This window comes from Sebastes umbrosus, chromosome 4 (assembly GCF_015220745.1).
Source record: "Sebastes umbrosus isolate fSebUmb1 chromosome 4, fSebUmb1.pri, whole genome shotgun sequence".
Taxonomy (NCBI): domain Eukaryota; kingdom Metazoa; phylum Chordata; class Actinopteri; order Perciformes; family Sebastidae; genus Sebastes; species Sebastes umbrosus.
The window spans coordinates 17,172,794-17,185,221 of record NC_051272.1 but is presented as its reverse complement, the minus strand read 5'-3'; the positions used below and the strand labels follow the sequence as shown (position 1 = coordinate 17,185,221).

Below are 12,428 nucleotides of genomic sequence, written 5' to 3'. Positions count from 1 at the left end.
CCCTAATACTACGGTGTAGGTTTCAATGATCTCATCTAACTCGGCAAGAAAGCGAGTCCCTAAGTGTCAAACTATTCCTTTAAGTCAGGGAACTGATTCAGTCAGTGGCATACAGTAAGCTAACATTAGCCACCATAAGCTAGTGGACATACCAGTTTTATTGCTTATAAATTCAACATTTTAATTCTAGGAGGAACAGTGTGTTTTTCTTTTTTTTTTTGTTTAAGTTACACAGTTTCTTTAATGTCAGATTTGTACTAGTCTTCCTCTAAGGAAGTCCCTCATTTCTGACTGTAACATATGTCAAACATTAAAGCAGAATTACAGCAGAGAACTGTAGATATGGGTGGAGTGATATTTCTCAGTTAGACAGCCTTTCCTCTCAAGTGTGGCATGTGCTTCAGTATAATTCTTGCAACAGGAAGTACACCTTGTTCCCTCATTTCACCCATGCAAATATTTACAGTAACTGCTGGGGGGGTCAACAATGGGTGGGGCACCACCGAATGCTGGGGACTCCTTCCTTCCTCATTGTGTTTCGGGCCAAATAGACTGATAAATTGTGTGACGTTTCCTGTAGATACCCAGCGCACTTGCGACTTCAGTAGAATGTATGATTCATTACAAACTGCAGCTTCCCCCTGAGCAGAGTGCACTTTTAACTACGCATGGCACACATAATGCAGAGTTTCTCACTCCATCTCGGCATAAAATCACCGCCAACGTGCATTTATCCCTCTCTTTAAAGCCAAGTGTGCCCACCACCGACACCAGCAGAGATGGCAGGCGTGGCCTCCGCCTGCTCCACAATGAATCATGCGATGTGGAGCGAGACAGGAAGGAAGGAAGAGAAAAAGAACGAAAGCCATTAAAATTCTTGATGAGGAGCCTGGTGTTCTCCCTGCTCAATCTGTACACCTCCTGTCTCCAGGCAGGTTGGAGCCACCAGCACACCACGCTACACAGACAAGCTGCCACCCCTGGCACCGCCACACAACTTGGTGTGCCATCACAGCCGGCATGTTCCCAGAGCTTGTTTTTCATATTTGTGTGGCAACATGAGGGACTTCTGCATAGTTTATATTTAACCCATTTTTTATTGTCTTAAGCTTTGGATGTTGGCAGGGAGCTGTTGTCAAGGAAAATTGGGCTCCTAAAAATCCTGTATCTTTCATCGGTGTGACGGTGGTCCCTCTGCAGACCACTCACCGAGCTAATTCACACATATCTCGCCGTATCGCAAGAAAGATCTCAGGTTTTTTGGTAGGTGTGTGGGTGAGGCACGTATTCTCTCTGGGCTGCATGTCTTTCAATCACGTGTTTACTCTCAGGATGACACATTTTCTCTTCTGTAGTTATATTGCTGCAGATGCGGGGCAAAGTACAGACAGTTATATGAGCAGTGAGAGCACATCTCTGCCGGTATCACCCTGCAGACAGGATGTGGGTGGGGAGGAGGTGGTTTCAGTTTGACTGATTTATCTCTTCAGTCACACCTTTTTCTTTTGGATTACCAAACCCAGGTGAAATTCTGCACGCAGAATAAACTCAGGTGTATACAGCGCGAACCTCAATCGTGCAGTTATTTCGACTGCATTGTCTGAGGGAAAGTATTGTGTGAGAGAGATGGAAGATGAGGATGAGGGGGGTGGGTGGGTGGTGTTACCCGCTGCTGATTGGTGCACCCATAGACACACTCAAAAAGTGTAGAGAGCGTGGGAGGCTTTGTGGGCTGGAAAAGGGTCTATGCTCCACTGAGGTGTGTGGGCATCGCCGACTTTGAGACTCAGTGGAATTAATCCACAGAAAAAGAGGGAGAGATGTGGTCAGCAGCGGCGGCAGCAGCAGCAGTGGTCTTAATCACACAGAGGCCCGTGTGTGCGTATGTGTGTGTGTGTGTGTGTACGTCCCTCTTCCTCCATGCCAAGCCCCAGAAGGCAGGCTGAAGGGCCATGTGATGCCACCCACTCTCGAGTGCAGTGCATGGCAGGGCTGGCGCTAGATCCTGCGGAGCGGGTGGGATGAGCTCAGATATTGGAGGCTGGCACTGGCTGAGAACAAGGCTTAGCTATGGGAGGTGGGAGGGTGGGGAGTTTGGCATTACCACTCACTGCAGCAGAGGCATCAAAGGCACCAACCTGCTTAAAACACAACGGCACGGTAAATACTGTCAGGTAGAGGGCCTCGCAATCTAGAATAGAGCAAAGAGGATATTCAATTCATATACCCGCGTTTTAATTGTACCCTCTTAATGTGACAACTGCTTACCATAAAAAAATCAATATTTATGAACTATTGTGTTGCATTAAGGCTTCTAATAGGCTCTTATTATGTGAAGAAGGAGACATCTGAAAGGGAAATTAAAAGGCCGAATTACCGTTTCCTGGTGTTTTTTGCATGAGTCTTGGTTTTAAAACGAGTTGAGTGGATTTGACAACATGGAGGCTGTGTTGAGAGGATGAGAGGCCTGCCAAACGACTGCTGTATGCCTGATAGAGCTCTTTGTTGCTTTGAAAAGCAAAGGGAGGTCCCTCATACAAATTCAAAAGAAATTCTGAGAAAAGGGGATCCAAGAACGAAGACAATACACTCTGTCTCATTCAGTGCTTGTTATGGAGGACGCAGGATTCGAGAGCTGTGGGATACATTGCTGGGAAAGAAAGGGCTCCTCGTGTGCCATTGTGTGACTAACATTAGAGATCACGTGGAGATGTAATTCATCTTAACAAGTCACTCCGTATTATTAGCAGCCGCAGTCCACAGACGTGACCTGAAGCATGGGGCAGCAGTTTGAAGGAGTGAGTCCAACCCACGGCGTCGTCTCTAGCAGCCCAGTCACGAGACTATACTCTCAGTCACAAGTATGCAGTTCATCCCACACATTACTGTACAGGCTGCTGCCCACTAAGCAACTTTCTCCTCACTCTCACTCCACCAACTCAGCCAGCTGCTGCTGTACAGACTGCGGATGAAAAGCACAGGCTAATTTTACCTCATAATCTTATTGAAAAAGATTTTTTTTAAAAACCCTCATGAGCTGATGTGCATGTTTGAGTTCTGACAGACTACATAGATTGATTTATTACTCTGTGTACACTTATAACCTATATTTACTGTACAGGTCATTGTTTCTCTTGTAACATTTGGTAATTAGCACTGAACACAAGTATAGCTGAGGCAGATGGGAATGTAGTTTTGCATTATTTAGTCATAAACCAAAGTATTGGACAAATCAATATTTCGACTTAATTTTGGCACTATAGAGAAAAAGTTAAAGGCCCGCTAGCTGTACATTATCCCGCTTATTACACATCTACTTACTTAAGAAATCAATTATTTGACACAAAAACGCCCCGCCAGAGTCCGAGATCAGAGCTGCGCCCATAGCAACGGTCTGTTATTCATAGCAACAGTGCTATAAAGAAATAACAGACCGTACAATGCTGTGATTGACCAATCAGAATTGAGTATTCAACAAAACCTCGTAATAAATAATGATAATCTGGCTGGAAGCCTTTGGTCACAGTTTTTAAAGTGCTTGAATGAAACCCTTGGAAGCTGATTTTTTTTTCTGCATTTGACGATTAAATTCATACTTACATATCTACACTGACAAATAATTATGATTAACCATCTCTTTGAATCGGAGTCATTTTATGTTTTAATATTTGTCTTGATATGTGACTTATGCTCACATGCAGCAAGCCCTCAACAGATCTAACCATGGCAGGATTGGAGGACACTCACATGAATGCACTTGCAGATTTTCTGCTGCTTTTCGGAGGCCTGTTTCGCTGCTTAGCGTCGACCCTAATGCCAACGTAGGAGCATCTCTGGAGGAATAAGGCAGAGTCGGGAATGCTGCTGCTGTCAGTTCACTCCCAAGAATCTCAACTCTGCAACCTCAGACTGATTTTGGTGGAAACTTTCCTCTCATGCTGTTTTGTTTGACTCATTCTAAAGACGATTAATTACCTTTTTTCCATTACATAATGCAGTCTTTTAAATAACCAGGGAAAGTGTCCTATTCTAGAAATTCAAATAGCCTCTTAAAGGGGCACTCCACTGATTTTACACATGAAGAGCAGTTCATGGGGAGTACTGTATGTTTGTATAATGTATCCTGAGGCTATGGAGAAATTAACCCTGGTGACGTCATAGTGATGTCATCAGGGTTATCTTAGCTTCAGCTTGGAGACTTGATGTGTTTTCGTTACCTTAGAATGAGCCGTTTATATTTAGGGAGCGGGTCCTCTTCACGGAGACGGCTGCCATGTCTCTACAGTAGCCCAGAACGGACAAACCAAACGCTGTCTCTAGATAGGGACATTTCCGTTTTCACAGTTTTGCGTCGGCCACCGTAGTTTCAGTTGGTTGCAATCTGCAACCTCACCGCTAGATCCTACACACTGCACCTTTAAAAGACCAGGCAGAAGGGTTTTATAATAGTAACTGTCAAGTTGCATCATGGGAATCGTAGGATCCGGTCTGTTTGGAGCTTGACCTACATTTGCAACAAAAAAGCAGGATATTTCAGTCTAATTCACTCAATTTTGACTAAGCTGTTTTTCGCAAGTCCACCAACACTATGGAAGCGCAATGTTAAAATGCTGGAGGCTGGAGTACCCCTTTAAGCGTGCACCAGTTATACTTTTCAGGAAAAAGTGGGACAGTTGATAATCATCCTGGTGTAAAACACCGTATTGATTAGTTTGGTTACACTAATACAGTCATTTCAACTGTCTGCTTTTAGGCCTCACTAGCAAACAGAAAAGCAGATGAAAGCAAATACATAGCAAAAAAGTGTATTGTAGTGTGTGTGGATCAAAAGAAACCTAAACAACACAATCTCAATTTGAACACTGATTCAAAAATCCTCAGCTGAAAAATGAAATATATATATTCTCTAGATGATTACCTCCTTGAAGAAAAAACAAAAATGACGCAGACACACCATGTTTGTAACAATAAACTATTTTTTTTTTCATATTTACATCTGTACCTAATGTGCAAATTAATAATTTAAAGTAGTGTAAAACTCTTAAAGGAATACAAAATCATATCTTACAGTCCTAACATGGTGAGAGTCCATGAACTTGTCACATAGAAACAAAGAGGAGCAATACTGCAGTGTGTACAGGAGAGAGAGAGAGAGACAGAAGCGAACCCAGGGAGCAGTGGACATCCTTGGCCAGGACACACTTAGTTAAGGACAGCATGGTACATTATCCAAGCATCACCAGAACAAACAGCAACACAAACACTGCGTCTTTACAGTAGTCATGTCAAAATGAGCAGAAAGCACTTGGAGGCCCGGGTTTTTAACAAACCCACTGATTGGTTAAAGCACTGATGATCACAAAAGGCTTGAGGTGCTCTTAGCAGCAGGTGCTTCTTTTATCGGCCTTTAGATATGGAAGAAGAAGAACAGACAATCTCACACTGGACCGGTGACACATCTATACTGCAGGTCACCACATAGTGCTAATAGCATGATTGCACATCGTGTTGTTGTGTGTGTGTAGAGGGGAAGAGACACGTAATCACACTTCAGACAAATACGCATCGGCCTGCTCTCGCTACCCACAATTCTTCTCATCTAACACATTGACCGAATAGAGTAGCTAACAAGCGACTCGGAGAAACACACCATAAACACTGCATATTTGTGAAGCAATTCATCCTATGGTTGCACATTGTTCGGTGTTTGCCACAGAAAACATTTGAAAATTTGAATTTTTTTTTAAGGAAGCCAGTTTGGCAGTGCTTGTGGTCTTAAGGAGGTCGACTAAAAATGTGAAATGGTATTTTACACATTATTTTGAGTCCAATTCTGACACAGGAAACCCTTGCACCGCCGTAAGAACAAAGGTACACTTAACAAATGAGATACATTTTCATCCTAATCCAACATTACAATCTATAATGCTCACACACTTTTAATTCCTGTAGTTCAAATTTGTTTACAAAAAGCACACCGTGACAATCCTTTACAATTTACAAGACACAGTTAACCTACAGTAACTATATTATTGGTGCATAGACAAAATTGGGAGAGGGTGTAGCAAAAATCACCAATTTATTGCTTTAAAGTCTAATATTAATCTCCCGTTCAATTTCTTTTGATTGCAAAACAACTACAAATTTTTCCACAGAGAGTTTTGAAGAACCAAGCAGAGGTATTGCATTCAAACTGATTAAAAGAGCTAAAATGTTCCCTCCTGATGAAATCTTTTGTACTTTGAAAAATAAAGAACTTTCCCTCACATACAGAATCACAGAGAGATGACTTTTACTCTAAAACAAGTAAAAGACTAACTTCAATGAGACAGAAAAAAACAAACCAAAATAGCACAATTTCTGGCCAAAGCTGCTCACTGTTTCAAGTTCTGCTTCCCCCATCATGAAGTAATACTCTTTACTAACAAGGGAAGGGTGACAGGAATACAAGAGCATTCTTCAACAAAATAGGAAAATGTTTGCCATCATGTTATTCTAAATGCAGAGTGCAGATGGTGTCGTTCCCTCAGGTCTCCTGCGGACTCGCTGACAAGTGGCTGAAGTGGCTGTGATGGCTATGCAGGCCTCTGCACTTTGCTCTCCCTCTCCCTGCGCTTCAGCTCCTCTCTGTAGCAGTAGGAGCAGTAGTTGTCTGTCTCGTGCCTGCCGTAGAAGGAGCAGTTCTCCCTCTTGCAGCGGCGCTGCTGAAAGCAGTACAAAGGGCTTCCAGAGCTCCGCCCTTTGGTTTTCTCTTGGTTGAGCCAGGTGTGAGACGAGTTGTCCTCATCTGCAAACTCCAGGCAGTCCTGAATGTCTCCCGCGTTGAATCCATTGGTGTAGGTGTGGGACTTGTGTTCGCCGGGCATGTTGTAGGACAGCGTCTCTATGGTGTTAACAGTGCGGACCCCTGACAGGCGAGCGGGGCTGTAACTCTGGGACGAGAGTGTGCGGTTCTGCTGGGGGTAGGTGGCGCATGTCTTTAGGGTGCCCACCACGGGCTTATAGGGGTCATCTTGGAAGATGGAGGATTGCATGTTGACATCTTGTAAGTGGATCACGCTGTGCCGCTGGATGGGCGGTGTATGGCTGTAGTGGGCGGACACGGGAACGGGCCCAGGTCTCTTAGCACCAATACTGGGGGAGGAGTAAGGCGCAGGGGCTGGGGCTGGGTGGGAGACGTGGTGGGAGGCTGTTGGCGGGGTGAGAGGAGGGAGTGGGATGGAGACGAGAGGGGCTGCAGGAGTGGGACTGTTCCTGCCCTGCATCTTGAGGCCCAGCGAGGGCTGGGGGTTATAGGTGTGGGTGTGGTGGGGCAGGACGGGAGAGCAGCTCTCCGGCGGCGAGCTGTCCGATCTCTCCCTCTGGAAGACACTCTCATGCTCTGGCTTCTTCATGGCCACCTCAGTGGTGACGGGCGGCTTCTTCTCCGCCTCCTTCCTCTTCTGCTCCTGCTCCTGGCTGAAGCGCTCCTGGGCGTTGGTCAGATAGTAGCTGATCATCTCCTCGTGGAACTGGTGTCGATGGCTAGTGAGCAGGAGGCCTGCGAAAATGAACTTGCGCTCCCCCTGCATGGCAGCCCGCAGGATGTTGAGGCTGAGCTTGACATCGGTGCTGTATTTCCAGTTTTCCAGGGTCTTGTCTCTCCCTGCACTGTCCTGTCTCTCGGTGGGGGACGAGCTGGAGGGTCTGTCTCTGTCTGTAGGCGACGGACTAGTGGTCTTCTCAGAGGAAGTGGAGCTGGCAGACTGGCCCGACTCCTCCTTGTTTCCCTTGGTTGTCTTAGACTCCTTCTTCTTCGTCTTCTCCCCTCCGTTCTCCCCGCTACGACCTGAGCCAGAGTTAGATTTGTTCATTTTGCCGTGCACGAGGCCGCCCAGACCTCCCATGTTCTTCTTCAGCTTGATCCCCAACGTTTTGCTGAAGCTACCTAGTTTGTTGGCTACAGAATCGGCCCGGCTCTTGTCTTTGTCCTTGCGCTGCTTGTCTTTGTCCTTCTCCTTGCTGGGCTTGCCGTTGTTGACGTTGGAGTTGCTGCCGACAGACTCGCGGTCAGAGTCCATGGACTCAGCTAGAGACTGGACATCCTCACCTGCAGAGGCTGTGGGAGACTCTGGCTGAGCCAAGGGAGCCTGCACAGAGATACACACAAACAAAATACAGTAATGAAGAAAACAGGGAAATTTCACAGGGACTCCCAATGTATTCCAGACAAATTCCCACCCAAAAAGAACTTGTTGTTGCCTGACTTTTGGTGATTAATAATCAGTACAAACACATGAGTGCATGATTGGATCATTGCTTTCTGACAGTTAAATAAAACTGATTGATTTGAACTATGTGGTTTCAAGAACATCTGGAACGGAGGAGTCTCTCTGGGGCTAAATTAACCGTGACGAAGCAGAAACACGTGTGAGAGAAAAAAGTTACCCTTGTTTCAGATGGAATTCGGATCCATGTTACATTCATGTAGTTGTGCAGTAGGTTGAGTTTGGCCTCCAGAGACAAGATGAGACTGTGGGAGAACATGGATACGCAATTAACAACAAGCAGTCGTATAACACAGTTGACATTTGACGAATGTTTTCTTACTAGAACCAAATGTCATATACATTATAGCATATTCATGGGTCTGAGTATGACATTTTTAAGACCTTAGTAAATCTAAAAACTCTATGAATGCCTGCAATGTATTATAATATAAAGAGGTGGTATTATGTAGTGGCTCGAGCATCCTCTCTCTGTATATCTGCATTAAAGGATAAGCTAACCCCCTGACTGGCAGGAATGTGAAACAGAAACCCTTACATAAACTCTTTGCTAAACTCAGAGAGGGTGTTGCTGCTTTAGTGAGGCCATTCCTGGGAAACCCTATGGATGACTGACGTGACTCACAATTTGTTCTCTCTCTGCTCACTCTTTGAAGTGACCTGAGCTCGGAGCGCATAATCAGAGTTAAATCCCTCACATACAGCCTTGTGGGTAGACTAACAGAACTGCCTTGGCCTGCAGTTTTCACTCTCTCACCCTTAATCGCAGTCAGCGCCTCTGTGTGTGCGTTGTTGATAAGCATCAACACCCTGCGATATACTATACAGGACTTACTTGGCTAGCTTGGTGTTATCATTGTCGTCCCTCCCCCACTCCCAGTCCCTGCCAGGGTCCACGGCAAAATGGAGCGCCAGCAGCTTGTGCTCCGAGTCGGTCAGGGGGATAACAGCTGGAAGAGATGAGATTATCAGAAGGGTTAGTTTGGTCTAGCTTTACCACCGGATACTACGTCGCACGCCACCCGTTCTCTTGTGGTGTCAGAGCTTCAGTGACACCATAATGACACACTAGAATAATGCCACTTTAATCATCCCAGATGCCTGTCAGTGTGGGGTAAAGTATACTGCGGGTGCATTCTATCTGACATCCATTTTTTAGGCAGAGACGTGACCGTGACCAGTGAGTGTCACTCACGTGGACTCATCCAGACAGAGAAGGGCCTCTTTGAACACAGACTGGTCCCTATCCTGGTTCTCTGAGCTACTGTACTGGCCTGTCTAGTCAAGTGTAACCATTCATATGTACCTTTTCCAAATGAAAGGAAAATCTGATTTATTACAGCATGGGTTGTAGCTGTTCTGGGGTTTCCAATTATATCATATGATACAGAAAGCTCCAAAAACAGCTACTAAATGGACCTTGTGGTGAGACTGTTTTGTTTCCAAGGTTTTGTTTTGTTTTCAATCCCAACTTTTGAACCAGCATGGATGAGACGCCCTTAAAGGTTGCGTCTGAAATTCCATACTAACAGTACTATTTAGTACACTAAAACAGTATGTGAGATTTTTTTAGTATGTCCGAAACCTTAGTATGAAACCAAAAGTACGCAAATTGCATACTATTTCCAGTGAAATATTACAGTATGCAACACTGGACACTACGACAGCATAATTATCCCGTTAATAACGGACGTTGACGGACAGCTCTGTAACATCAATAACGCTTTTATTTAACTGTAAGTATAACACATGAGGTTGGCACAAGTTACCATGGTTACACGTCTCTAACCGGTAAGGAGGCTCTCAGGAAGTGATGACGTAATATACAGCTCAGTGCGTCCGAAAGGATACATACTACTGTTTATTCACACAAAAGTATGTTGAACGATAGTACACATGTTGAGTATGTAAATGGTAAATGGACTTGCATTTATAAAGCGCTTTTCTAGTCTTCTGACCATTCAAAGCACTTTACACTACATGTCAGCATTCACCCAATCACACACACATTCATACACTGATGGCAGATGTTGCCATGCAAGGTGCCAACTTTGCCCATTAGGATCTAATCTAAATACTCATTCAATTATACAGCCATTTGGGGTTAAGTGTCTTGCTCAAGGACACATCGACATGTGACCGGAGAAGCTGGATATCGAACCACCGACCTTCCGATTGGTGGACGACCTGCTCTACCCTCTGAGCCACAGCTGTGTGTATGCCATTTCAGACGAATCCAAAGTCCTCAGAAAAATTGGAAATTTGAACATCTGCATTTCCATGACAACTCCATCCATTAAGGAAGATCATGCGATACAATTGAAAACTAAAGAACGGCTACTAAAGTGACCTTTTGGTGAGACTGTTTTGACAAGTCAAGGTCTCCCAAAGTCAAGAATTAATTATTAATTCTCAAATTGGGTCTTATTTTCAAGGCCATCTTTACTATCAGCAATAATAACACAGCACTCTCCAGAGATAATACTGAGATCTGGGAACACACAAAGTCCAAATGAGCATTGAAACAATACGACAGGTTGTAAACAAGCAAGCAGATTATCTAAACCACTTTATTTGGAGGTAAATCCAAAGTGAGAACACTTTAAATGTTAATAATAATCCCTTAAATTACCGAAAAACTGTGCGTGCACAACTATGGGAAGTATGTTAGGTCAAAGTTGAAGTAGGGAAGTCAGTCTGTAATCTGTGATAAATGTTTACAATTGAGAGCTCGTGTCATAATGTAACCGTTTGTCTTCTCTTCCACATAAGTTTGGCTAAGCTGGGTGTATCCCAGACCTCTGCAGTTACTTCAGTGTTATCATTGCCAGTAGGAGTGATGGCCAACACTACGGAAATAGGACTCAGGTTGTGACAAACTGGAACCATCCCTCAGCTAATACTAGAGGAAATGGTAGTCTGAACTTGAGACTGCTGCTTGGATTTACATTGAGCCGAGAAGCTCTACAGTTGGTCGGGGCTGTGCAGGATGATTTAGTTTAGCAATAGAGTGCAATCATACACAGGAATAAAAGAGAAAAAGTGAATTTATTCCATTCATACCGCGCTGATATGATCAGCTACAAGCAGGAGGAGCTTTTCAACATTAATCACTGGACACAAGCACATAAAACACACACCCACCCGGGCTTCCTCTCGTGGGAGGCGTGCTTTACAGTATGTGCACAGTGTTCATGTGTGAGTGCATGGCTGCCTTTCAGAGTGCGAAGGAGGAATAGCTAGACCCCACCGGCCCACATGACAGCTCTCCTCGGGCTGCCTAGCGTGGGGGCCGTTGTCCACATGACAGCAGAGAGAGGCAGGCTGTTCAGGCCGAGGACATTCCAGCCTTCGCTGTCAGCCCCAGATGGAAGATACAGTCTCCTCCCTGCCTCATCAATTCTTCCACTGCCAATGGGCTGCAGGCTTCATAGGAGACACTGACACCAGCAGCAACGGCCCATCCCGTGTCCCTGATGAAACTGCAGGTCAAAAACTCACTCTTTCCCCCGTCGTGTTGCTCTCTGAGTGCCTTTACGTAGGTGAGAAGTGCACTATTAATCATGATAAGTGTCAAAATAGTGGTGGCACATGCATAGTGATGATGCCGTGACTTCTTGAAACAGAATTAGTGCGGGCCACGCCCGTGCTAGCACATTTGCGAACATGATCACTTATTTGAATCTGACACCATTAAGTCGCTAAGCAAACACATTCCATCAGCTGAGTAAATACAGCACTAATATAGGCTTGTCCAGAGATGAAATGTCAAGGTTGCCTTTGCGTCATACTTGTAAATTGCAATGCATTTTACACCATCTACCTAAAAAAAAAAGAAAGAAACATGACTCATGGCTGTAGCCACAGAGACAAACAGTAATGAGAGCTGTGGCATGGCAGCACTGAGGAGCTGGGAGGAAAAGAGAGTCTTTAAGAAGGGTCTTTCCAAGAACACTCTCGCCCAGAAAAATTCAGTCATAATCACAAACACACACAGACAGACAGAAGGCAGTGGACCAGCTCCCACTCAGTTACCATTCGGGTCATGCAGCAGGCAGCGGAGGTCTGCGAGGTGGCGTCCTGGCTCCCACGATGCAGCTGTCCTCCTTTTCTCGCCATTCCAGAGTGCTGTGTGTGCTGTTGTTCCCCGCTTGGGCCCGG

The 12,428-nt window shown here is 45.0% G+C and overlaps 1 protein-coding gene across 3 annotated transcripts in view; it reads right to left on the bottom strand.

Moving 5' to 3' along the window:
- Positions 1-4,958: 4,958 nt before the first annotated feature.
- Positions 4,959-12,428, bottom strand: part of otud7a (OTU deubiquitinase 7A) — a 42,893-nt gene continuing 35,423 nt past the window's right edge. For all 3 annotated transcript variants that reach the window (XM_037767317.1, XM_037767315.1, XM_037767318.1), the window contains 3 exons: positions 9,103-9,217; positions 8,428-8,512; positions 4,959-8,129 (listed from right to left, as the gene is read on the bottom strand). In XM_037767317.1, coding sequence (XP_037623245.1) covers positions 6,576-8,129; positions 8,428-8,512; positions 9,103-9,217 — 1,754 coding nt within the window. In that variant the 3' untranslated portion in view covers positions 4,959-6,575. The remainder of the gene's footprint in view (positions 8,130-8,427; positions 8,513-9,102; positions 9,218-12,428) is intronic.